This window comes from Coturnix japonica, unplaced genomic scaffold (assembly GCF_054131305.1).
Source record: "Coturnix japonica strain WE unplaced genomic scaffold, WE-NBRP24 Scf039, whole genome shotgun sequence".
NCBI lineage: Eukaryota > Metazoa > Chordata > Aves > Galliformes > Phasianidae > Coturnix > Coturnix japonica.
The window spans coordinates 3092504-3120387 of NW_028188942.1; the positions used below are offsets into that span (position 1 = coordinate 3092504).

General features: G+C 46.8%; 1 protein-coding gene and 1 long non-coding RNA gene across 2 annotated transcripts in view; one reads left to right on the top strand and one right to left on the bottom strand.

Annotated features, from left to right (window-relative positions):
* LOC146753250 (uncharacterized) overlaps nt 1-27884 on the top strand; it is a 235405-nt gene that overhangs the window by 29790 nt on the left and 177731 nt on the right. The window lies entirely within an intron of this gene.
* LOC146753252 (olfactory receptor 14J1-like) lies at nt 10702-12069 on the bottom strand. Its single transcript, XM_085530787.1, has 2 exons — nt 11181-12069; nt 10702-10739 (listed from the first exon to the last, which is right to left on the bottom strand). Exons 1-2 carry the CDS (start codon nt 12067-12069, stop codon nt 10702-10704), a joined length of 927 nt encoding a protein of 308 aa, XP_085386913.1.

A 27884-nucleotide genomic window follows, 5' to 3' on the forward strand; every position in this document is an offset into this window, starting at 1 on the left:
GAGCTCTGCCTGGGGATGGCAGAGGAGCCAGCTGAGAACTGATGGAAAGGTCTCAAAGAGGAGAGTGGCATATTCTGTTCCTTGCTTCCTGATCAGGAAGAACAAGAGGAGGGGGACAGGCAGGTATCTGAGTTACAGCTGGAATGGAATTGTTTTCTTCAGACTGCCTGCTATGGTGCAGTGTTTTGGTTCTAGGAGAAAACCACTGATAACACTCTGATGTTTACAGCTGCTGCTAAGCAGTGTTCTACAAAGCCAAGGCCATGGTCAGTGGAGAGCACATGGAACTGGGAGGGAACAGAGTGAGGACAGCTGACTGAAAGTGGCCAAAGGGACGTTCTCTATCAGCTGACAGCAAGCAGAAATTGTATTGAAAGGGGTGGGAGTTCATCTCAGTCTCTTCACTGCCCAGGGTCCAGCTGAGCATCAGTCTGGTGGTGCTGAGCAAGTGCTTGTGCATCAGTTGTTACATACAATTCCATATCAACGGATATATAGTGATAACTATTACTTCCCTCCTTTTATCTCTCTTAGTAAATTGCTTTGTTACAACCCACAAGCTGTACTTTTTTTTCCCAATTCTCTTCCCCATCCCACTGGGAATGGGGCAGTGCACCAAGCACTGTGTGCTGCTGAGCCATATGTTGGGTTCAACAACCACTGTCATTTTGGCGCCTGATGTGAGACTCCAAGGGTAGAGATAACAGCACAACTGTCCAGAGTGAGATAACTCAGGGCTTTGTGGGAGTTGGAAAAGTGCAGGCCATGATGCTAATTGTTTCCCTATTTGTGGAGCTTGTTGAGTCTTCTCATGAAGCTTCAGTGCACAGCTCCTTACTTGGTGCTTTGTTGCTGGATTAGGGTATTTATTTTGCTATGCTGTTTGACCTCAGTTTGTACCACGATAAAATTGGCAGCTGACAAAGTGAAGTTTTGTGCACATTCAGCTCTGTGGTCATCTTTGGGTTTTGGATGTAATATTGTCCATATGATTAGGAATTACACAATTTACATTGTCGCCTCTGTGAGTCCGGGGGTGTACTGGATATTGTGTTGAGGGACTTGGTTGAGTGGGAGCTATAGGTAATAGGTGAACGGTTGGAATGGATGATCTTTTAGGCCTTTTTCAACCTTGGTGATTCTATGATTCTAGGATTGAGGTTAAACAATTATTCAGGAATATCACTGAGAGATCTGCCCCAAGGTGAGAAGGCTCTGCATGGCAGAGGGTGTGGGACAGTCTGGGCAGCTGCCTGGAGCGGTGGGCACCCCCAGGGCTTTGGAACTTCATCTCCGAGCAACTGCAGGATCCTGAGAAACTGGTAGAATAGTGGGGGCAGGTCTGCTGTGACTCTGGTAATCCCCAAGATACACACATGACTGCAGTGTGCCAGATCCAGAGAGCTGGATCTGCTGACAGTGCTGCAACCTCTGCAACTCCTGGCACAGACCCTGCAGCAGCTCCAAGGTTTTGCTACACGTCCTGCAGTTGCTCCAAGCTCTGGGACAGATCCCACTGTCACTCCATCCCTCATAATGATCTCTGCAGTCACTCCTGCTACGGGTCCTGTAGCTGTTCCAAGTATAGTAATAAGAAAATGCAACAAATTCCTCCCAAGGGAGGAAGTACAGCCCTGTGGTGGCTCCAACCCCTCCAATGAGCCCAGTGGCTGCTCCAACATAGTCACAGGTCCTGTGGTGGTTTCAGCTCTGGCAATGAACTCTGAAGTCACTTCAACTCCTGCAACAGCCCAACAGCCACTTCAGCTCCTACAGTGAACCCTGTGGCTGTTAAAGCCCCTGCAACTAGTCCTGGACTTGCAAACAGATGCACACAGGGATTAGTTCATATATGTTTGCAATTGCATATGTTGTATATGTGTGAAAATACACTAAATATATTATATATGTATAAATATATTTGTCATAATTATTATCCTTTTCTTTTTCTCTTTGTCTCAACCCATAAACCTTAAACCACAGCACTGCGCTGAGATGCTTACGGATCTCCTTGGGACTATTCAATCTGATCTGGTCACACACTGAATAGCATCAGAAGATCTCGAGGTTTTCTCAGGAAGCAGCTCCTGATGTATATTCCTTACACCAGCTTTGGAAGAGGCCTCCCTCCAGTTCTCTGGTTCTGCTCTAAAGGGGCTCTCTTGTTATGGCAGTGCCAGCAAGGAGACCAGCTCTGACACAGCCGTTCGTATTGCCGGCCACTGACTGCAGCCCTGGATTGCTGCTGTAGAGGCAACGGGACTGTCGTGAGACACAGAAGACCTTCAGGACTGCACAAATGAGAGGGCTTGAGAGCACTGTGGTGGTGTAAGGTGATCAGAAATTAAAAGAGCACGTTGAGCTGCTGTCCGTGGCTGTACCTCCCCAAATCCAGACAAAGTAGGAAAAAAGAAAAGCTAAGTAAAATCTATTTTGAAACATTTTTAGGTATATTTTAACGTATTCGGGGAATCTGGATACATGTTTACATGAGCTCCTAAAGTGACAAAATGGAAATTAGGTAGGAAAGAAGTGTAATACATTTTTATTTATAAGTCCAATAACAGTTTTTTTGCACGTTGCTATATCTCACATAATCAAACAATCAAAGATGCATAAAACATGAAGAACCATCACTGGGAATCCTATGAGGAAGTTGTGCAATTTATGGAAGCTGGAATAGTGCTTATTGCAACACCTTCCTTATAGCGTGCTTGATCTCCCTGTTCCTCATGCTGTAGATAATAGGGTTCAGTGTTGGAGGAACCACTGAGTACAGAAGTGCCACTGTCAGATCAAGGAGCGGGGAGGAAAAGGATGGGGGCTTCAGGTGGGCAAAAAAGGCAGTGCTGAGAAACAGGGAGACCACAGCCAGGTGAGGGAGGCATGTGGAGAAGGCTTTGTGCCGTCCCTTCTCAGAGGGCATCCTCAGCACAGCCAGGAAGATCTGCACATAGGACAACACTATGAAAACAAAGCAACCAAAGGCTAAACTGGAACCAAAAATGAGAAGCACAATTTCCCTGAGATTTGATTCTGATCAAGAGAGCTTGAGGATCTGGGGGATTTCACAGAAAAACTGGTTGACAACATTGCCTTGGCAGAGAGGCAGTGAAAACGTACTGGCAGTGTGCAGCAGGGAACAGAGTACCCCAGCGCCCCAGGCAGCTGCTGCCATGGTGGCACAAGCTCTGCTGTCCATCAGGGTCCCGTAGTGCAGGGGCTTGCAGATGGCAACGTAGCGGTCATAGGACATGATGGTGAGAAAGGAACAGTCTGCTGAGATGAAGAAGAGAAAGAAAAAGAGCTGTGCAGCACATCCTGTGTAGGAGATGGCCCTGGTGTCCCAGAGGGCGTTGGCCATGGCTTTGGGGAGAGTGGTGGAGATGCAGCCCAGGTCGAGGAGGGCCAGGTTGAGGAGGAAGAAGTACATGGGGGTGTGCAGGCGGCGGTCGCAGGCTACGGCTGTGCTGATGAGGCCGTTGCCCAGGAGGGCAGCCAGGTAGATGCCCAGGAAGAGCCAGAAGTGCAGGAGCTGCAGCTGCCGCGTGTCTGCCAACGGCAGCAGGAGGAACTCACTGATGGAGCTGCTGTTGGGCATCTGCTGTTGTTGGGTTTGGAGTCCTGCTCAGAGTGCAGAAGATAATGACAAGTCCAGACCATTCTCAGAGACACTCCTCCTGCTATACTATGAAATGTTTTTATTCTCTTACAACAGTGTACATTTAGCACCATTACTTGCATTTATTTTAATGTAGTTCAGCATTCCTTAAGCAGAAGCAGCAGATGGCGCTCTAACCTTCCTCTTATAATCTTATCCCTTCTCCCTGCATATTTCCTTCTGTTTCTTGTCTTATCTTTACCCCAAGTGCTCTTAGAGCCCCCTACCCCAGCTTCAGTGGCATTCAGTTTCAGTTAGATAATGCTACCTGTTTTTATGATAAGTGAATTATTCATGCCTGCAGAAAATGAAGATAATTACAATTGGTTCCATCCTTAGGGAAGGGGTAGACTGAGAGCACATCATGTGTGACTGTTCACAAAACAAGCAATTGATTGATGAAAAATTCTCAGATATCTGACAGCCCCTTTTAGATTTCTGACTCCAATCCTTTTTGCCTCAGAACAGGAAATGGAAACCTCCTGCCTTCGCTCTCCTCTTGCCAAGGGCCTTCGCAAACATACTATTGTGCAGTGGAGATGCAGTCTCCCTGCCCCAGGAAGCAGCTGTGGCAGCACAAGACATGCTGGGGGCTCCTTCCCCCCACACATCTCCCCGCAGCGCCCTGGGCAGCTCCCCGGGCAGGCTGAGTGCTGAGCCTGGCAGGCGGCAGAGTCCCATACCCGGCACACAGCACCTGGGGCACAGCAGGGACCCTGCTCTGCAGGACAGCCCTGGGCACCCGCCTGCAGCCCTGGCTGCATGGCCTGCAGCCGTGCTGGGACACGCAGCCCTCAGGGCTGTGCTCTGACACTGCAGCATGGTAACCCTGAGCTGGAGCGAAAGGCTTTTTCCACAGTAAAAAGCATGCAGTACCTGCAGATGGATGTGCTATGGAATGACCAAGATTAAGTTAACCCTCTATGAAAAGCAGCTGCATGGTCTTCATTGAGACTTACCCTGTCATGGTCTGTGAGCAAACCTCCTGCAGTGAGCCCGAAGCCCTCTCACACCACACACATCCTGTAAGCTCTCTCCAGTTTCTCTCCTCTTCTTCTGTCACCTGCAGGCTGTGCTGTGCACAAGAGCTGCTCCTGGGCACAGCTGTCTCTCTGCAGCACTGCTCAGTTTTATGAGCTCCCTGTGTCCCAGGAGCCTGGACAAGCAAGCAGCAGATGATGTCATTTTTATCCTTCCCACTCATCTCCCCTGACATGTCCCTGGGTCCTCATGGCCAACAGCTCCTGAAAGACAACAGCGTCATAACTGTGCTTTGAAATCCGCTCAATTAACCTCCACATGTCCAGTGGTCAGTGACTGATTGGAGACATATAGCGAGTACTATCAGAGTTCGTTTGATGAAGCACAAAGAGCACCTAGACAAAGACGGGGAGGTTTGGACTTTCCCTGTGCAGGGCAGTGATCCAGCTCAGGCAGTACAGGAGTTTCATCCCTTGACAGAAATCCTGGAGCTGAAATGGGATTCAGCTCCCTACACACCCACAGGATCTGGGATTCCTCTGGTTCAGTTCAGAAGTGCACAAGGAGTTGCCTGCATGTGAGCTCCTGCTCTGAATCCTCGGCCATTCAGCAGGGACGTAGCTGCTTGCACACAGACACTGGGTGATGCCCAAGGTGCCTGGGCTGCTCCTGATGTGTGCCAGTGCTTGTAAACTGTGTGGGAAGTCCCTGTTCTCTGCTGGATCTCATACTCTCCGGCAATGACAGTCTGGTGGGAACTGTGAAGGTCAATGAGGCATCAGGCCAAGTGCAAGACGCAAATGGATCTCTTTTTATTTATTTAATTATCTATCTATCTATCTATCTATCTATCTATCTATCTATCTATCTATCTATCTATCTATCTATTTGTTTGTATTTAGGCCGTAAGCTTAAAAGATGTTCATTAATGTCAGTCAAACTGAGACAAAAAATTGAAAACAGATATCAAAATCAATGAATATGTGTTAACCCTTCTCAACATGAGAAATTCTCATGAGTCTTGTTTAATTTTAAGTTGTACATATGATTCTTTGGCGTGATATGATGACTTTTTTTTTTATTTTTTAGTTCTTTTTCTGAAACTACGATGTTTTCCACAACTGTGTTTGTTGGACACAAATGCCTTCAGGTTCAGGGACACACACAGTGGTGCCAGTGCCAATGCCCTGTTATGAAGTCCTGGCGTGGCCATTGCTCTTCCCTGCAGCCTATTTGATGTCCCTCATCCTCCAGATGTCTTCAGCTCTCCTAAATAAATGGCCGTGGTTAAGGGCATGTTTTCAGCAGGCCACTTAGACACATGTTCCTGCCATAGCCTGCCAGATTTCCCCATCCCTTGCTCTTTGTTCAGTCAGATACCTCCCAATTATCTGTCTGATTTCAGATTTTTAGGGGGATAACTCAAATTTGCTCCATCTCGCCAAGGTCTGATGGACTGTGTTGTCAACTCCTTCACTGTGATTCTATCTAGCCCTTCCTATCTTTTCTTTTTCTCTTTCTTTTTTTTTCTATGTCATTTCCTTTTCCTTTTCCTTTTTCACTTTCTTTTTTTTCCCTTTTTCTCTTTCTCTTTCTCTTTCTCTTTCTCTTTCTCTCTCTTTCTTTCTCTTTCTCTTTCTCTTTCTCTTTCTCTTTCTCTTTCTCTTTCTCTTTCTCTTTCTCTTTCTCTTTCTCTTTCTCTTTCTCTCTCTTTCTCTTTCTCTTCTCTTTTTTTTTATTTTTCATGCTTTTAAAAAAAGCATGAATTCTGAAAGATGTTCATTAATGTCAGTAAAAGTGAAAAAAGTTGAAGATAAATAGAAATCAAGAAGAATGTGTTAGCCCGTCTCAATTTCTGAAATACTCACGAGTCCTGTTCAATTCTAAGTTGATACCTCCCAACTCCCTGGCTGATCTTTCCAAGGGAGATTACTGAAATTTGCTCCATTCCTCAAAAGTCTGCTTTCAACTCCTTCACCGTGATTCTATCTATCCCATCCTATCTGTGTCTAACTCATTTCTTGTGCAGATATTCCCTATGAAAGATAAACATCAATAGAAGCAGCTTGGACATGGCATGCAGTTGATCACTGTGTCTGACTGTTCATTCAATTGCATCACCTTTCCTTCTCTTTGTTGGACGTAAATAAAGAGAACTCTTTCTTCTTCCATGTGCAGCTGGTTCTCTGTGGAAAGCCAGTGGGAGTTGGTACAAAGGAGGTTTAATACTGAGCGGGTGACTGCAGAGGAGAAGAGTGATGTGAGGAAAAGTGATGCAAGTCCCATGAAGCCAATGTGAGTAGAAGTGGGGTGGGGAGGTTGAGGAGGAACTTTGTCCATACAGAAACAGAATAGAACTCATTGGGGACATCCTGGATTGACATCAGTTGCAAAGTGCTTCTTTTACTTACTGTATAGAACAAACAATAAATAAATAGACAATAAATGCATTTTGGATTCTTGCTCTTTAAGCTGTCTCCATTTTGCTGAACAAGTTCTGAAAACCTGGAGAACAGGAAGGCACAAGGCACAGGAGGCTCTTTAGGTTATAATGGGCCCCAGGGAGCATTTGGTGCTGCATCCATCAACTTCCAGTGCAGAGAGAAGTTTGCACAAAGAACTCAGCAAGACAAAGTCAGAAGCAACAGTGAAGTTTCTTGGAGTATTAATGGGCCCACTGAGGGCCATTAGCAAGCAACCTTCCTTAGTCGCTAGTTAGGGCAGATAATTGGAAGCCATGACTCCAGTGAGGCAAAGGCACTGGCATGGTGGCTCTGATGCTAAGAAAATCCTTCTTTATCTTAAGAAGCAAACAGGACAAGCCCTGCTTCCAAGACCCTTGGCAGGGAGATCCTGTCTCTCATGTTGGCTCAGGGCCCTTCCTGGGGCAGTGGGATGGAGGTCTGTATGAAGTTAAATGAAAGACATCGGGACAGAAGATCCCAGGCTCTACATGCGGTGCACGGATACTGTGAAGTTCATATCCCACTTGTGTCCTGTGTCTTATCGCAGGATGTTGGATGTGAGAAGGGCACAGTCTGAAGAAGCAATCAGTTCCAATGAAACTCTGAACTTCAGATCTCTCAGTTCCAGTGCCCTCCTGTGCACACCCTCCCATAGTTTGATGTTTTCTATGTTCCGCTTTGCCCAGAAGTGAACCCAGTGCTCCATGTGAAGCTGCAGCAGCGCAGAGCAGAGAGGGACAATCCTTTCCCTTACCCAGCTTGCAAGAAATTGCTTTATGCACTCCAGGGGACCATTGGCTATCCTGGCTGACTGGGCACACTGCTGACTCACTTCCAAATTGATGTTGAGCAGGACCCCCAATCCTTCTCATTCAGACCACTCTCCAGTGTCCCATATCCAGTCAGTGTTTATGTCCAGTGTTGCCCATACCCAGGTGTACAATCAGGCACTTGTTCTTGTTAGGCTTTATGCACTTGGTGCTTAGTACCAACTGGTACCCACTTCTCTGACTTGTCCACATCTCTTTGCAAGTTTTGTCCACCCTCAGTGGAGGCAACTGCACCTCCTCATCTGGTCTTATCAGCAAACTTGCTGAGAACATCTTCTAGTCCTGCATGCAAGTCATCTGCATAAACATGGAAGAGAAGTGGCCCTACAATGGAGCCCTGGGGAACCCTGATAGTGACCGTCTACCAGGCTGATGGAACCCATTGACTATAATCCTTTGAGCCTGACCTATTGGCCAACTGCTCACCCACCACATTCTGTTTCTGTCTAGCCGTATGCAGGATATTCTGCCCAGAAGGTTGTTGTGAGAAACAGTATCAAAGGCTCTACTGTAATCCTCAAGGATAACATCATCTGGCTTCCCTGGTACAACTAAATGGACAACTGTGTCATAAAGGGACCTGAAGTTAAACAGGACCTTCCCCTCGGGAACTTGCGTTGGCTGCAACCAAGGACAGAATTGTCCTTCAGCTGTTTTTCCATAACTCCCACCATCACTTTCTCCATAATTTTATCAGGTGCTGGAGTGAGACTGACAGGTCCATAATTGCCCCTGTCATCTTTCTTGCTCTTCCTTACAATGAGACAACATTTGCCAGATTCCCGTCAACTGGTATGACCCTAGACTTAATTAGATGCCATTGAAATGAGAGCCCAGAGAATACTAAGGTGTCATCATTGCAAGAACATAGATATGCCATAGCTTTGCAGTGCCTTGAACTCTGGAGTATGCCACAGATGGAGCATAGAGAAAGACTGGCCTCTTCTGTTGGTAAGCAGAATAACACTGCGTGATACATGGGGACTGTGTCTCTTCTGCTATGCTCTGCTCGCAGGGGAAAGGTGGAGAGGGTTGCTCTCATGTCAGTGCTCATATGTGAGGTGTGGGTTCAAAGTGGAGAGACCAGGCTCTTTTCAGCAGTGTGTAGAGACAAGACAAGGGGAAATGGAACAGAAACTGAAGCATAGGAAGTTCTGCATGAATGTGTGCAAGAACATCTTTACAGTGAGGGTGATGGAGCCCAGGAACATACTGCCCAAGAGGTTGGGGAGTCTCCTTCTCTGGAGATATTCAAGACCCGCCTGGACGCCCACCTGTGTGCCTACCTGGTGTTCCCCAGGGGTCTGTGCTGGGGCCTGTCCTCTTCAGTATCTTTATTGATGACCTGGATGAGGGCACTGAGTGCATCCTATGTAGGTTTGCAAATTACACCAAATTGGCTGGGAGTGTGGATCTTCCTGGAGTTAGCAAGGCCCTACTGAGGGATCTGGACAGGCTGGAGAGCTGGGCTGAAGCCAATGGGATGAGGTTCACCAAGACCAAATGCCACGTCCTGAACTTTGGGACCTGGAATGGACTTCCTAGGTTGGAGGTGGTGGATTCAGTGAACCTGGAGGCGTTCAAGGAATGATTGGATGTTGTGTTGAGGGCCATGGATTTGTGGGAGCTATTGGTGATAGGTGACCAGCTGGACTGGATGATCTTTTAGGTCTTTTCCTACCTTGGTGATTCTATGATTCTATGATATCCCATCCTTGTATGAGTGCCCTCTTTGAGCAAACACTCTCTGGGAGGACTCAGCACATGTCTGGAATTAGTCACTGACCACTAAATCTGTTGAATTTAACACCATATTGGGTCTTGAGAAACAAGTCCTGTGGCAGCATGGCACCCCAGAAAGAAGAGTCTGATAACGGGATGACTTTCAAAAATTCCCTTATAAATACTTGGGCCAAAGATCATGGCATTGTTTGGATTTATCATATCCCCTACCATGCACCAGCTTCTGATAAAGAAGATCAATACAATGGGTTGTTGAAATCTATGTTGTAAGCAATGGGTGGTGGAACACTGAAGCACTGGGTAAAGCATTTGGCAGAAGCCACTTGGTTGGTCAGTACTAGAGGATCAGTCAGTTGTGATGGTCCTAGCCAATCCAGCCCCTGTATACTGCAGAGGGAGATAAGGTCACTGTTGTTCATGTAAAGAACATGTTGGGAAAAGCTGTTTGGGTCCTTCCAGCCTCTGTAAAGGGCAAACCTGTCCGTGGAACTGTTTTTGCCCAGGGACCTGGGTGCGCTTGGTGGGCGATGCAGAGAGATGGGGATGTTCAATGTGTACCACAAGGGAATTTGATGTTGGGGGAGTGCAGTCAGTAATTCCGTGTATATATATGTCTCATAGTCTCATAGTCTCATAGTCTCGTGCGGGTAGGAAGGGACCTTAGAGATCATCGAGTCCAACCCCCGAGATTTGAGTTTCTGTGTAGCACAGTGGCACTTCTACCACTTGCGCCACAGGGGGGATTCGAACCCGGGCCATAGTGTTGCAAGGCAGCATTCCTACCACTGCGCCACTGGGGTAGTATAAAGAACTGTGTGCGTAATGCATTTTAATTACTGTTTATTTGCATTCAGATGTGTTTTCTAAGCATGATATAGTGATGTGGAATTTCCCTTTTTCCCTTCCCATTTTTTTGGGGCCATGGGGCCCACGGGCCTACTGCTCCCCCTGTCGTGGACACAGACTGATCTAGATAATTCCATGACAGTGCCAGCAAGGAGACCAGCCCTGACACAGCCGTTCATATTGCTGGCTGCTTACTTCTGTCCTGAAGTGCTGCTGTAGAGACAACAGAACTGTTGTGAGACACACAAGGCCTGCAGAAATAAGAGGTCTTGAGAGCACTGTGGCTGTATAAAGGGAGCAGAATTGAAAAGGGCACGTTCTGCTGCTGTCCATTGCTGTAACCCCCCAGACCCAGACAAGGTAGGAAGAGAGAACAGCGAAGGAAAAGTTGATTTTTAAAGCTTATTATTAATCTCTTAACCTATTCATGGAATATGGTTCCATGTTTCTTTGAGCTCCTGGAGTAAGAAAATGGAAATTTGGTAGGAAAGAGGAAGTGAAATAAACTGCAACTTATTTGCAGATTACAGTATTACAAAAAATCAAAAATACAAAAATAATGGAACATAAAGAACCATCACTGAGAGCTGTGTGAGGAAGATGGGCAATTTATGGAAGCTGGAATAGTGCATATTGCAACAGTTTGCTGAGAGCCTGCTTGATCTCCCTGTTCCTCATGCTGTGGATAATAGGATGGAGTATTGGAGGAAACAAAGAGCAGAAGTGCCACTGTCAAATCCAGGGGTGGGGAAGAAACAGAGCGAGGTTTCAGGTACGCAAAAAATGCAGTGCTGAGAAAGAGGGAGACCACAGCCAGGTGAGGGAGGCACGTGGAGAAGGCTTTGTGCCGTCCCTGCTCAGAGGGCATCCTCAGCACAGCAAGGAAGATCTGCACGTAGGACACAACTATGAAAACAAAGCACCCAAAGGCTAAACTTACACTAAAAATGAGAAACACAACTTCCCTGAGACTTGATTCTGAGCAGGAGAGCTTGAGGATCTGGGGGATTTCACAGAAAAACTGGTTGACAACATTGCCTTGGCAGAGAGGCAGTGAAAACGTACTGGCAGTGTGCAGCAGGGAATTGAGAACCCCAGTGCCCCAGGCAGCTGCTGCCATGGTGGCACAAGCTCTGCTGTCCATCAAGGCCCCGTAGTGCAGGGGCTTGCAGATGGCAACATAGCGGTCATAGGACATGATGGTGAGAAGGGAATACTCTGCTGAGAGGAAGAAGAAAATGAAGAACACCTGTGCAGCACATCCTGTGTAGGAGATGGCCCTGGTGTCCCAGAGGGCGTTGGCCATGGCTTTGGGGAGAGTGGTGGAGATGCAGCCCAGGTCGAGGAGGGCCAGGTTGAGGAGGAAGAAGTACATGGGGGTGTGCAGGCGGCGGTCGCAGGCTACGGCTGTGCTGATGAGGCCGTTGACCAGGAGGGCAGCCAGGTAGATGCCCATAAAGAGCCAGAAGTGCAGGAGCTGCAGCTGCCGCGTGTCTGCCAACGGCAGCAGGAGGAACTCACTGATGGAGCTGCTGTTGGGCATCTGCTGTTGGGCTTGGAGTCCTGTTCAGAGAGCAGAAGATAATGACAAGTCCAGACCATTCTCAGACACACTACTCCTACTATAATATGAAATGTTTTAATTCTTCTACAACAGTGTATATTTAGCACCATTACTTGCATTTAATTTCATGTTGTTCAGCATTCCTTAAGCAGAAGCAGTGTTTGAAGCTCTAACTATTCCTCTTACTGTCTTACCTTATCCCGTCTCCCTGGATGTATTCATCTGTTTCCTGTCTCATATCTTTACTCCAACTGCTCTTAGTGCCCCAAAAGCAGCCACTGTGCCATTCAATTTCAGTTAGAAAAAGCTGCCTGTTCGCAGCTAAAGTGAATTATTCATGCCTACAGAAAATTATGATAATTAAAATTGGTTCCATCCTTCAAAACAGGGGAGACTGGAAACACATCACGTATGACTGTTCACAAAACAAGCAACTGACTGATGAAAAATTCTCAGAAGTATGACTGCCACTTTCTGCCTCCAATTATTTTTGCCTCAGAACAGGAAATGGAAACCCCCTGCCTTGTCTCTCCTCTTCCAAGGGCCCTAGAAAACAGAGTTGTTCAATAGAGCTGTGATCCCCTGCCCCAGGCAGCAGCTGTGGCAGCACAAGCCCTGCTGGGGTCTCCTTCCCCCCACCCGTCTCCCCGCAGCGCCCTGGGCAGCTCCCCGGGCAGGCTGAGTGCTGAGCCTGGCAGGCAGCAGAGTCCCATACGCGGCACACAGCCCCTGGGGCACAGCAGGGACCCTGCTCTGCAGGACAGCCCTGGGCACCCGCCTGCAGCCCCGGCTGCACAGCCTGCAGCCATACAGGGGCACACAGCCCTTAGGGCTGTGCTCTGACACTGCAGCACGGAAGACCAGACCTGGAGCAGAAGGCTTTTAACAAAGTAAAGAAACATACAGTGCCTGCAGCCAGATCTGCTATGGGATGTCCCAGATTGTTAACCCTCTATGAAAAGCAGCTCACGGTCTGCAGTGAGACTTACCGTGTCATGGTCTGTGAGCAAACCTCCTGCAGCAAGCTCACAGCCCACTCACACCACACACATCCTGGAATCTCTCTCCCCTTTCTCTCCTCTCCTTCTGTCACCTGCAGGCTGTGCTGTGCACAAGAGCTGCTCCTGGGTACAGCTATCTCTCTGCAGCTCTGCCCTCATTTATGAGCTCCCTGTGTCCCAGGAGCCTGGCCCAGCTCAGCAACAGATGATGTCATTTTTATCCTTTCCACTCATTTCCCCTGACATGTCCCTGGGTCCTCATGGCCAATAGCTACTAAAAGACAACAGCATAATGACTGTGCTTTGAAATCCGCTCAATTAACCACCACATGTCCAGTGGTCAGTGACTGATTGGAGACATATGGGGAGTGCTCCCAGAGTTCGTTTGATGAAACAATAAGGGCACCCAGACAAGGAAGGCAAGGTTTGGACTTTCTCTGTGCAGGACAGTGATCCAGCTGAGGCAGCGCAGGAGTCTCATCCCTTGACAGAAATCCTGGAGATGAAATGGGATTCAGCTCCCTACACACCCACAGGAGCTGGGATTCCTCTGGTTCAGTTCAGAAGTGCACAAGGAGTTGCCTGCATGTGAGCTCCTGCTCTGAGTCCTTGGATCTTCAGCGGGGAGGCAGCTGCTCACACACAGACACTGGGTGATGCCCAAGGTGCCTGGGCTGCTCCTGATGTGTGCCAGTGCTTGTAAACCGTGTGGGAAATCCCTGAGATAGACAGCTCCTTCCTGGGCATCAGCCGAGGGCCAGAGAGGGGATAGCACCGGCTGTCTGGTGAATTCACTCACAGCTGCAAGTGCAGCACAGGGCCTTCAGCAAAGCCATGCCCATGGTGTGACCGTGCTGCTACGTCACCTCCAAGACCCACGATCGGTCTAATGTTTGTGTGCCACCTTCTGCACACTGATACCATAGATGAGCTATCCAGTCAGGCTATGTCCAGTGATGCTTTTCAATTAGGATGTTTACTTCTGTGCTTTTGCACTAATGCAAACACCAACACACAAGAAGCTAGAAATCTTGGTAGAGCTGCAGGCCTGAGCTCCTGTTTGGACCATGGGGACACAGTTTAATGGCTTCCACAACTGCACTGTAGCACAAGGGGGATACAGAGTCTTTAGGATGGATGGGCGAGGAGACAAAGAAGGGCGACTGACCTCTGTGAGAGTGCACTGAGCTCTGCCTGGGGATGGAAGAGCAGACAGGTCAGAGCTAATGGAAATGGCAAACAGAGGAGACCATCAGTGTCTTTTCCCATCTTCCTGATCAGGGACAGTCAATGGAAGGTGCCCTCTGCAGACAGATGGGAATCTGATGTTGTCTGTCCCTTGTCCCATTTGGGGGCCTTTGTCACTCCATTATCTGCGGCAGGGACAGCACAGCAGGGCATGTGGCATCCAGCAGATCCATGGAAAGCACAGATGGCAGCTTCTTGACCAAGCAGTGGAGGAACCAAAGAGGAGAGGTGCTCTGCTGGATCTCATACTTTTTGTCATGGAAGGACTTGTGGGAACTGTGAAGGTCAAAGGGGCATCAGGCCATGTGCAAGATGCAAATGTATCTCTTTTTATTTATTTATTTATTTTGAGGCTGTAAGCTTAATAGTTGATCATAAATGTCAATAAAACTGAAACAAATAATTGAAGACAAAGATGGAAATCAATGAAAATTTGTTAACCCTTCTCAACATGAGAAATTCTCATGAGTCTTGTTCCATTTTAAGTTGTATATATGAATCTTTGAAGTGATTTGATGTCTTTTTTTTTTCTTTCTTTCTTTTTTTTTCTTTTACTGAAACTACAATGTTTTCCAGAACTGTGTTCGCTGGACACAAATGCCTTCAGGTTCAGAGACACAGACAGCGGTGCCAGTGCCAATGCCCTGTGACTATAGCCCGGTGCCCAGCACTACTCTTCCCTGCTGCCTATTTGATGTGCCTCATCCTCCAAGCTTTTTCAGCTCTCCTAAAGAAATGGCCATGGTTAAGGGCATGTTTTCAGCAGGCCATTTGGGCACACACTACTCCCACTGCCCTCCAGATTTCTCCATCCCTTGCTCTTTGTTCAGTCAGATACCTCCCAATTATCTGTCTGATTTCTGACTTTCAGGGGGATTACTGGAATTTGTTCCATCTCCCCAAAGTCTGATGGAATGTGTTGTCAACTCCTTCATTGTGATTTGATCTATCCCTTCCTTTCTATTCTTTTTCTTTTTCTTCTTATACTTTTTCTTTTTCTCAATCAGTGTCTCTTTTTTATTAAGGCACGAAGTCTGAAAGATATTCATTAATGTCAGTAAAAGTGAAAAACAGAGTTGAGACAAAGATATAAATCAATGAGAATGTGTTAACCCATCTCAATGTGTGAAATACTCACAAGTCCTGATCAATTTTAAGTTGATACCTCTCAACTACCTGGCTGATCTATCCCAGGAAGATTACTGGAATTTGCTCCATCTCCCAGAGTCTGATGGCCTCTGTTGTCAACTACTTCACTGTGATTCAATCTATCCAATGCTACCTCAGTATAAATCATTTCTTTTAAAAGTATTCCATATGAAAGACAAACTTCAATAGATGCCGCTTGAACATGGCATGCAGTTGAACACTGTGTTTTACTGTTCATTCAATTGCATCACCTTTCCTTCCATTTGCTGGCCAGATAAAAAAGAGAAATCTTTCCTTTTCCATGTGCAGCTGGTTCTCTGAGGAAAGCCAGTGGGAGTTGGTGCAAAGCAGTTTTAACACTGAGCGGATGAATGCAGAGGAGAAGAGTGATGTGAAGAAAAGTGATGCAAGTCCCATAGGTCCAATGTGAGCAGAAATTGGGTGGGGAGGTTGAGAAGGACCTTTGTCAACACAGTAACAGTACAGAACTCATTGGGACATCCTGGATTGGTATCAGTTGCACAGTGCTTCTTTAAACCCAGATATAAATAAAGAGAAAATAAATTTATAATGGATTCTATCTCTTTAATCTCTCTCCAGATATCCCTCCTTTTTGCTGAACAAGTTCTGATAACAAGATGGCATAAGGCACAGGAGATTCTTTAGTTTATAATGGTCCCAGGGTGCATTTGATGCTGAGTTCATCAGCCTCCAGTGCAGAGAGAAGTTTGCACAAAGTGCTCAACAAGACAAAGTCAGAAGTAACAGTGAAGTTTCTTGGAGTATTAATGGGCCCAGTGAGGAACATTAACAAGCAAGCTTCCCAAGGGACTTGTTAGAGAAGATAACTGGAAGCCATGACTACAGGCAGGCAAAGGCACTGGCATGCTAAGAAACCTCTCCTTTGCCTTACGAAGCAGACAGGTCAAGCCCTGATTACAAGACCAGTGGTAGAGAGATCCTGTCTCTCATGTTGGCTCAGGGCATTTCCTGGGGCAATGGGTTGGAGGTCTGTATGATGTTAAATGAAAGACATGGGGACAGAAGATCCCAGGCTCTACATGTGGTGCACGGACGCTGTGAGGTTCATGTCCCATATGAGACCTATGTTTCATTGCAGGATCTGAGAAGGGATGTGAGAAGGGCCCAGTGTGAACAAGCAGTCAATCCCTGTGAAACTCTGAACTTCACATCTCTCAGTTCCAGTGCCCTCCTTTGCACATTCTCCCAGAGTTTGAAGTCCTTTATGTTCTGCGGTGCCCAGAAGTGCACCTAGTGCTGCTAGTGAGGCAGTAGCAATGCAGAGCAGAGAGGGATGATCCTTTCCCTCACCCAGCTGGCAATAAGTTGCTTCATGCACTCCAGGGGACCGTTGTCTTTCCTGGCTGCCTTGGCACACTGCTGACTCACATTCAGTGTGATGCTGACCAGCACCCCAATCCTTTCCAGTCAGAATCCTCTCCAGTGTCCCATATCCAGTCAGTGTGTATGTCCAGCATTGCCCCTACCCAGGTGCACAATCAGGCACTTGTTCTTGTTATACTTTATGCACTTGGTGCTTAGTACCAACTGGTACCCACTTCTCTGACTTGTCCACATCTCTCTGCAAGTCCTCTCCACCCTCAGTGGAGGCAACAGCACCTCCTCATCTGGTCTTATCAACAAACTTGCTCAGAACGTCTTCTAGTCCTGCATTCAAGTCATCTGCATAAACATGAAAGGAAAATGGCCCCAAAATGGAACCCTGGGGACCCCGACAGTGACCATCTACCAGCCTGATGGAAAAAACTGACTATAATCCTTTGGGACTGACCTACTGGCCAACTGCTCACCCACCACATTGTGTTTCTGTCTAGCCATATGCAGAACATTCTGTCCAGAAGGTTGTTGTGAGAAACAGTATCAAAATCTCCACTGAAATCCTCAAGGATAACATCAATTGGCTTCCCTTGGTCAACTAAACGGATAACTGTGTCACAAAATGAGCTTAAATTAAACAGGACCTTCGCCTCACAAACTTGTGTTGGCTGTGACCAATGACAGAATTGTCCTTCAGCTGTTTTTCCATAACTCCCACCATCATTTTCTCCATAATTTTACCAGGCTCTGGACTGACAGGTCCGTAATTGCCCATGTCATCTTTCTTGCTCTTCCTTACAACGAGACAACATTTGCCAGCTTCCTGTCAGCTGGCATGACCCTAGACTTCTTTAGATGCAATTGAAATGAGAGCCCAGAGCACACTAAGGTGTCATCATTGAAAGAAAGTAGATGTGCCATAGCTTTGCAATGTCTTGAACTCCAGAGTATGCCACAAATGGATCAGAGGGGAAGATTTGCCTCTTCTGTAGTGAACTCATTCATTTGGTAAGCAGAATAACACTACCTGATACATGGGGACTGTGTCTCTGCTCTGCTCTGCTCAGCTCACAGGGCAGCGGTGCAGCGTGTTGCTCTCATGTCAGTGTAAGTAAACACACTTTAATCCTTTTTCCTCTGTAAATTCTTCCTCTATTTCTATGCTCAGATACACTTCCACATTCCCTCAAGTACACTTTCATATATCATTAACAATTACACTTTCTTATACCATCAAAACAATTCGTCAAACAATACAGTTCTTCTGTTCACATAAACTCCCTTAATACAGTCTGTATTCTTCAGTTATAAGCACTGTGCCACAGAACCAGCACTGATTGAACCACCTCCCTCACACACTTCCTCGCAAGCAGTACATAGTATTACATAAATGGGTTGACACTCATTGGTCGGGTGGAATGTACACCCCTCCTCAGGACCATCTTATTAATCTACAGAGTACAAACTCCCATCTTCTTACATAAAAGGAGAAAGTACTTATGAGTGGACAGACAACACAGTCTTTCACTTTGTCCGTGTCTGGCCATTTCCCTCACAGGAGGAAGGAAACATGGATTGGGACTCGGCTTGTTTCCATTCATATGACATACAGTTCCCTTTCATAGGAACTCACCCAAGGAGTCTTCCTACCCCAGCTGGCAACCAAAGCCATGAGCTCACCTCCCTGGGAGCAGCACGTATGGCTGTAAACTGTGTAGGATGTCTCCTCAAGACATATGGGCTCCACTTACCATACACATACCTGGTCCACCTGTGGGTGGTCCTTGTCTGTCCCTGCAGTGATCAGGTGAGGAAGGGAGTCCTTCAGAGAAATCTCAGGGTGCGCCAAAAGTGTCTCCCTCTCAGCTGGTCCTGCAGCGAACAGAGCTGGTCCCACCTGGGCCGCCAAATTGACTACAGGAATTGAACTCTATAACCTCTATAACTGATACAGTCTCCCATGACATACTTATACCAAAGTTGAGGAAGTATGGGATAGATGAGCGGACAGTGAGGTGGGTTGAGAGGGACCTGGGCGTGCTGGTGGACGACGCATTGTCCATGAGCCATCAGTGTGCCCTTGTAGCCAAAAAGGCCAATGGCATTATGGGGTGCATTAAAAAGAGCGTGTCCAGCAGGTCAAAGGAGGTGATCCTCCCCCTCTACTCTGCCCTGGTGAGGCCTCATCTGGAATATTGTGTCCAGTTCTGGGCTCCCCAGTACAAAAAAGACAGGGATCTCTTAGAAAGAGTCCAGCGGAAGGTCACAAAGATGGTGAAGGGCCTGGAGCATCTCCCCTATGAGGAGAGACTGAGGGAACTGGGTCTGTTTAGCCTTGAGAAAAGAAGGCTGAGAGGGGACCTGATCCAGGTTAATAAATACCTGAGGTGTGGGGGTCATAGTGGCGAGGCTGGTGTCTTTTCAGTAATGCGTGGGGACAGGATTAGGGGTAATGGGATGAAAGTACAGCATAGGAAGTTCTGCACTAATGTATGCAATAACTTCTTTATGGTGATGGTGACAGAGCACTGGAACAGGCTGCCCAGGGTGGTTGTGGAATCTCCTTCTCTGGACATATTCAAGACCTGCCTGGATGCCGAGCTGTGCAACGTGGTGTAGGGAACCTGCTTTGGCAGGGGGACTGGACTCAGTGGTCTCTGGAGGTCCCTTCCAACCCCTACAATTCTGTGATTCTGTGAATATCATGGGGTGGTTTGGATGGGGAAAGACTACCCCTTTGAATGACCTTTTGTCAGGGCATGTCCTGGGATTCCTAGGATCCTCAAAATGCAGCATTGCTTCTGTCACTGAAAAATGGGGCCCTGTGTGGGACGGAGGGAGGGTCCATGAGTCCCTGGCACACCTGACTGAGTATTTCCATGGTCTTAGCAAAGACATACTTACAACTTGAGAATGACAGTTAGCTGCGTTCATGGTGGCATGGCCACTGCTGATGGCCTTGAACTGTCTGAACATAACTGAAGAGGCTCAGGCTGATGCAAATCAGCTATTGAATGACAGTGTTGAAAAACTGGAAAGACAGGTGGCAGTTTTGATGGGGAAAAAACCTAATTCAATCATTCTCCTATGGAAGATCAGTAACATCTCTCTGGAAGACCATGGGGACCCTGTACAAGGGAATCTGTATAAAATGGACTCTGTAAATGAAGGCACTAAAAGGTCAGATTTTGAGGTTCCATTTGGACTAGATCTATTTGAGATCTGACTGATTGTAACCCAAAAATGAAAAAAAAAAAATAAAGTAAAATGCAGGGTAGGCTGGTGGGAGTGCCCTGACCAGTGTCCAACCCCCCAACCCTGCTGCCCATAATACAGCAGCTGAACTGTTGGATATAGTACAGTGGTTTAGACAGAAACCAAGAGAGCATGCCAGCATAGCTGCTCTGGTTATGGGACATGGAGGCAGAAAGCGCTGTGGTGAACGGACTGGAAATTTCAAAACTGACATCCATTACTACTCACCCTGCCCTCAGGCAAAGACTGTATGCTCTGTCCAACATAATGAGGATAGCCATTTGATCAGTGAATGATTTTTGGCTGTGTGTCATATAACATGGCCAAATAAGAATGACATACCATTAAATATGATCCTGTGGTCCTCTATGGAGGACTAACAAAATTATATTAGAGAATTAGGCATGAAAGAGGCAATCTATGAAGATGATTTTGAGAGCCCAGTCAATAAAGTTTTCATCAGGAACGAGGGATCTCATCCTACAGCCATCACCTTTACATCAGGATGGGTCTATGTTATCCATACTGAACCCCCCAGTGGCCCTCAGGTGCTGTAATACAACAGGCTGCCCAATTGATGGGGAGACAAGAGTGCCTATGGCCAGATGCAGGCTCTGAATGGTGGTGGAAAGGTCAGAGAACCATCTGCTGCCATGACTTAGGCGTCCAGCCCCTAAGGTAATCCAGTCTGGACCCATTAGGGTCTTGAGACAACAAATGTTTAAAGACCAGATTAGAGCAGGAGTTCAGTTTAAAAAGATCGATGGACAGCATAATCAGGAAAAAATATCTGTTAAACAGGCCCAAGCACTGAGTATTTATAGACCAACCTTTTCAGCCAAACTAGATGTGAATGTAACTCAAGAAGGGTCTGGATGGGGGCTCTGGCAGAGCCAGAGTTCTTTGTGAACCCCTATGAGGTTTTGGTCACAGGTTTGGCATGGAGCAGAATAAAGATACATCACAGTTGAAAAGCATTTATTGGCTACCTATTCTACACTACAGGTGGTAGAACCAGTAACTCAGATTTCAGAGGTTATCGTTAAACAACAAGGCCAGTCCAGGGGTGGGTAAAAGATCTAACACACATCTCTATGATGGGGGTGGCCCAATCACAAGCAGTGGTGCGCTCAGTTGTTCTGCTTGCCTGCTCCTCAAGGAGTTAGGAGAAATCTATGCCTGTTGCGAGTTCGAGTGCATGTGCAATGCCATGTGGAGGGCTTATCGCAATAAAGATTGGCGGATTTGCTGCGTAGACCGGTCAGAACTCAGATCTGCGTTGTGCTTCCTGCGGCACCAAACGCCCAACAGTGGCAGTTCCGTGTATTGGCCAGCAGGTGGCAGCAGAGACCACGGAAAGAACGTCTGCGGGACAAACCCTGGGGATCCGTTCTCTTTTGATTATAGGGGAAGAACACAAAGATGGATTAAAAAAAAAAGGGGGGGGAGGGGGGAGGAGGAGTGGGTAAAGAAAAAAAGAAAAAATCAAACCACAGCAAACAAATAAATCTTCTCCAAACGTAGCAAACGTGAATGTCTGTCAATAAATAAATGAGTAATTAATTGAATTGATGTCTGTTTCCCCTCTCCCCCGCCCCCCCCAACTTCCGAGATGAAAAAACACCTGGTATCAATTGGACAGATGCACACAGTGAAGCCAGGGATGGTCTGAAACGCAAAGCAGCTGAGCAGCTTTTAGAAGAAAACAGAGTAGTAACAACTTCTGTACCTACACTCACCACTCTGAGATCCTGTCTGGGTCACCCAAGGCTTGTAAATAACCACTGGGTCGGTTCTGATGTCGAGTGATTTGTTGTCAGTTCTCTCATGGTTCTCCGGTCAGTTCTCCGGTGCCAGGATCTGCCACAGGGCATTCTGACCACGGGCATCATGTTTCTACGCTGCCGCCTGCATTTAACAGGCAATGGGACTGCCCAGCATGTGCAAGGCAGCACCTCTGTCACACCACCAGAATGTTTAAGGCTGTTGGGATTGTTGTTAGCGTCCCATTAACACTGAGGCTAGAGATACCCTTAGGATTGACATTACTATTAGCATTACTTTGATGGTGCCCTATCTGGGTCATTTCCAGGGGATGTCAGGAGTAAGGCACAGTGTCAGGAGAAGAAGAACAGATTCTGTTACTTTATAAAAGTGATAATAGAGAGAGTTCATTGGAAAAAATACAACTCTTAAATAATGCAAAGCATGCTTCTGATTGGATGCAGGCATCATCTGGGCTCTGATTAATATTACTCTTAAGGTAAAGATTATTGTTACCTTAATGATTTTTTTTTTGGATTATGATCAGGGTTAAGGTTCCTTTTGCTACAAACTTGTAGCATCATTTTTGTTGTTACATTTGGAGTTAGAGATGATTTTAGAATCAGGGTAAGGGTTAGGATTAGAGTTACATTGGGGGTTAATGCTGTTATCTTTACAGCTCCTGTGAGGGTTGGGGTCTGGGTCAGGTGTTTAAAAATGAAATGAAAAAAGAATTAAAAAAATATATTGAAAGCTTCAGATTTCCTTAATCTTTGTGGAAATCATATAATGTGCAACTCAGATCTACCTCTTCGTGCAGTGACTGCCTGTAAATTTGCTAGAGCCTAATATAATATGGCTTTGTGCTTTCCGCTAACTCACCTTCATTTCATTTTCATTAAATTTGCTTGGTAGTCAGATTTTGGTGTGTGGATATTTTAAAACAATCTAACCGACATTGGGTAAAAATTAAAAATAATTTTAAAAAATCACGACAGCATCAATTGTATCAATTTTTATAGATAAGATAAAGAATAGCAGTTTCCCTTAGTTTTCTGTGCCTCTTTACTTTCTTACCCTCTCCCCTTGTGTGAGAAACTCTCAAAGTCAAAGATTTCTAGTTAGGCAAAGATGGCAGCGATAGCAGCAGTGCTTATTCATTATTGCAATACTGCGCGCACATCCCCTGTTGGCAAGGGAGAAATTGCACACCAGTCAGTGAAATCAATTCTGTTCTGTGCCCTAAACCCAATGCAGGTGATGCTCTCATGCCTCTCATTGGTTGAGCACCTCAGGCTCACAGACTCCTCAAGACTGTTGCTAGGATTTATTTCCATATAAGGTCAATTACCAACCTCTTGTTTTTAGGTCTGCCTTGTACTTTTCTGCGGAGAGAGAAGGGCAATGTTTCCAAAAGTCAGTACATTCATTCTGTCCTGTGCTGGGCTCTACCCACCCTGTGTATTTATCTTGTGCTTGTCTCAATTCTCCCCATGTCAGAATGCCCCCAGTCTGAACTTAACTCTGTTCAGCAACTTTCTTGGTGGAAAAACTACTTATACAGCTGTTTTACAAGAGGGTTATACATTCAGTTAGGGCCTACACTATGTACTGAAAATACTGGAAACCTCCACTGCAAAAACACAATCTACCTCTCCCATCTGTGCAGCCTTGCAGACCCAGAGCATGCCAGGTTATTTCTGCTTTCATAGCATTTGCATGCTGTAGGGTGAGCACAAGGTTCTGCTGCTTGATTCTTCTGCAAGAGCTGCCTACCGGCAAATGGTTGCAGGGATGGAGGATGTGACAGAAAGCATTTGTCTCCACAAGAGCAGAGTTACATTCAGTGCAGAGTGTGAGAGTCAGGTTGGTGTGGAAAAGCACTGACACGCTGGGGATGATGCAGTGCTCACATGTCTAACACTCACAGACATTACTGTCAGAAGGATGGTGCTGTGTTGTGCTTCTACCTTTGGCAGCCCCTGGAGAAATGCTATGGCACACAGAACACCTTTGTATTGCACTGACTGCTGCCATGCAGCATGGATTTAACACACCAAATCCAGAGGAGCATGACTGCATCTAACTGCCCTGAGAAAAACTACTGTAGCTGAAGAGATGAGGAGGCAGCTGCTCATCTGCAGAACAAGCAGCACTGCCAGACACTGGGCCAGGTGAGCACCTCCTGCTGCAGCGTGATGACAGGGCTGGAGATGATCTGCAAAGCCAGCTTCAAAGTGGGAGACGTGAGTCAACATGGCAGGAGGACAGAGGTGTTAGGGAGCAGCCAAGGCATCAAAGAGTATCAAAAGGCTTTGAAAGGTATCACAAAGCAACAGCCAGGAAGACTGGGATATATCATGAGCAGCAACCTGGATGCTAGAGATTATTTGCTCCCATACAAAATGGTAGAGATCTTGCTGCTGACATCCCAAAGCCATGCAAAATGGGAACCCAGAGCTCTGCCTGCACGAACCCCACAGCCATAGCATTGCAAGCTGAGCTGCCTTGCTGTTTGTTGCATTCATCCCAATCCCTGTGAATGAAGACTCGGAATGCAGTCAAGGCGATGACTGAGCATGAGAGTGACTTTATTCAATAAAAGACAGGAGGGCTTGAGAGGTCAAGGGTGAAGATGGGACTCCTCTTGTCAAGATGAGAGTGGCTCAGAGCTGGTGCTGCTGCCTGGTGCCTGGGACTGGCAGCCTGACTCTAAGTCCCCATCTAAGATGCTCAGCTTCACCTCACTGATGCTGACCTGCTCCTGCATGGTGGTGCTGCTGCTGGGGCACTCGGGCTGTGCTTGGGATGGGCAGCACTGCAAAGGCGCTGGGTCACAATCCAGGCAGGTGACTGCTGTGTCTGGCAGGCTCAGGTCAGGAGCTTCAGCAGAGCCAGGAGATATGAGAGCATGAACGTGGATGAGCCCCTTGTGTCCATCACTGTTACCATGTGGAAGGCTGTCATCCGAATTGCAGCGATTCGTGCTTAATAAGAACTCTCCATTGATGGAAACACACTGCACATCACTACTTGGTTTGGATCTTTGGGGTTGACAAGGGCTCGAATCACCTGGGAAGGCATAGAAACACAAGGATTAGTTTCAAACATTTGCAAGTTGAATCATGAAAGGTTGTTGATACTTGGTAATAGAGTGGCGGCAGGAAGAAGCAAGTAGGCTTGAAGCAACAGAGCCACTGTCTTGAAAGTGATCCTCGTGCAGGTCCAGCTCGTGTGTTGTTTCACTGTAATCTGCTTCTTTGGGTCTACCTAGTGGGCAGCAACACTCAAGCTGTTACTGATATCATTGAAAAGAACTGGAGACAATTGTTCTATTCCTAAGAGCTTCAAGGTGCCTAGAAGCACAAATAGAAACCAGCAGTATTTCATCACTTCACCAAAAGGAAGGTCAAACACCTTAGCTGTGAAGAGCAGTTACAGAACCTATGCATAAGATCACACCAGGCATAGTTTGTTCTAACAACAGTTATGGCACACAGTCCATTTCCTTCAATATTCCCAAAATGAAATGATGTGGAGCATTACAGGGAAAGAAACACTGCACACAGACACTATGACCCTGATTATACTCAAGCAGCAGACTTAAAACAAGTCAGAGTTTTAGATTCCAGGATATTTCAGGACCCATCATGTGTGAAATTCAGTTACACAACAGTGCCTAGGTGCCTGCGTTTCAAGCAGTTCTGAGATCCTATGTATGTTATGCAGATAGAATTGAACAGTGCAGAAATAATCTCTGACAGCTTTAAGAGCTCTGTTCTGCTTACAAACTCTCAGTCCAAAATTATTCGCAGTTTTAAGGAAATGAACACCTGAAACAGTTGGATCATCTGCCATTTGCTGCATTCTGCTTCTTGGCATCATGATTAGCACAAAGGGTTTTCTGCTGTCCTGCAGAGATGGACGAAGTCCTGCTTACAAATGGACCAGGTTTCAGTGAACAGCAGAGTTTTTACCAGACTAAAGAGCCACGTCATTCAATTCATTTGCTCAGGTTGTTATGCACTCAGAAAGGAAACAGAACTAACTGTTGAATTCTGAAGGTAATCTGTGGAGTCCTGTAGAGAGTGTTTTTTACAGCTAGTTAGCTGAGAAGGGTCGTAAACATGGTGCAGCTAAGCAAGCAGCCATAACACCTGCAAGGACACTGAGAACATCAGGATGCCCTGTGATGGTGAGAAACTAGCCATGGTTCTGGGAACTCAGCAAGGGAGTATCTTTCAGGATGATAACAACAAGCTGTTAAGATACTCAGGGATGGTATGTAATTGGGAACCAATGATGAGCTCCACTTTTGCAATATGTATGAGCTAATTATCCGTATTATAAAGGTACACGCAGCCAAGGAATAAATGAGATTACCTGATCATATGTCAATGACAGGTGTGGTCGTCTGCTTTTCTCCCGCCGTTCTGCAACATACATACATCAAATGAGATGAGATGAAAGGTCTTTTCTCATGGTATATTGATGAACAGGGTGAAGATACTGCTAAACAAGTTTCTTCCCAGCAGGGAAGAAATGAGGATTTTGGAGCGCCTCTAGATAAGGTAGCCGGAGCCATAGAGAAGGCTGGAGTACCAGAGTACATGAGGGAAATAATGCTAAAACATTGTGCACTTTAGAATTGTAATGCTACAGCTCGTGGCATTCTAAGTACTTTGAGGAGTAACTGGACAATAGAGGAGGCATTACACAGATTATCAAGCGTTCCCACTGGGGCTCAGGCTTTCATAGTTGAGGCTATTAGAGAGCTAGGGGCAGGATTAAAGGCACAGGCTGAGGCTTCTCAGAATCAAGTGTCAGCAGCTCTTGCACCCTTACAAGCGTCTGCGGTAACCAGTGCAGGCCCAAGCACCTCTGTTAAATGTTTCTGGTGCGGCGTTAAGGGACATTTGCGACGGAATTGCCAAGCTGTTGGTGTGTGGTGCCAGAACTGTCGCTCGGACAACCACAACACCGTCACCTGCCGTCGCCGGTCAAGAAACCTCCAGCCCAGCGGGAGAAAGAACAGCGGCCGCGCTCCGACACAACCAGCCGTTCCCAGCCAGCGGCCGCCTGCCGCCCCCCCCACGTCGCTCGCCGCGTTGTCGGCCTCTACAGCCCCCCCGCCCTTCAGTCCGCCTACGTCGTTCTCTGCGCCTCGCCGTGCCGCCCACCCCTCGTCGTGCGCGGCTGCGTCTGTGCAGCCTGCGTGTAACGTGGTTAAAGACACGGACGGACCGAAACCAGGGGATCGTTGTGACCCCGGTCCTGTAGATCCAGAAAGAGAATCGGATGCATTTCCTCCTGATGATACTTTGTTTTGAGCAGGAACGACAAATTTCCCTACAGCGTACTGTGATGTCTTAGAGCAAGGCAGAAAAGAAACAATATTAAGGGGTGATGCTGACACGTTGCAAACCTTTCCTAATCAGGTCCCCCATTTGGAATCCCTGCCTTGTGAGGCAGTGAAGGAGCTAAGGGAGTCAGTGAGAACATACGGAGTTCAGTCAGCCTTTACATACAATCTTTTGGTTGCAAACAGTGACAGTTACTCTATGACCCCTCACGATTGGAAAACTCTGTTAAGGATGATCATCTCTCCTACGCAATACACCGTTTTTGTCTCTGAATACCAGCTACATAATTTGATTGATACCTCTTTGCCTCAAACTGGGACAAATCCATGTGGCACAGCACCTCTTCAACTGTGTCAGACAAATGTCACTCACGTTCCTGAATTTGGCTGTCTAAAATATGCACATGTAACAATAGATACTAATTTTTCTTACGCATTTACCACAGCACATACAGGTGAACACAGTCATGACACCCGTAAACACTGGTTATCTGCTTATGCTGCTATGGGAATCCCACATGCTACAAAAACAGATAATGAGCCTGCGTATACCTCTAAGGCCACTCAAACTTTCCTCCAAGAAGGGTGTGTTAAACATACTACAGCCATTGCTCATTCTTCCACTGGACAAGCTATCACTGAGCACATTTATCAAA

What these genes read in the sequence shown, in the direction of transcription:
- LOC146753252 (XM_085530787.1), bottom strand. Translation starts at nt 12,069, where the DNA reads ATGCCCAACAGCAGCTCCATCAGTGAGTTCCTCCTGCTGCCGTTGGCA. An exon ending in GGAACAGGGAGATCAAGCAG is followed by an intron (nt 10,740 to 11,180) that starts GCTCTCAGCAAA and finishes TTGTCTCTACAG; the next exon opens with CAGCACTTCAGGACAGAAGT.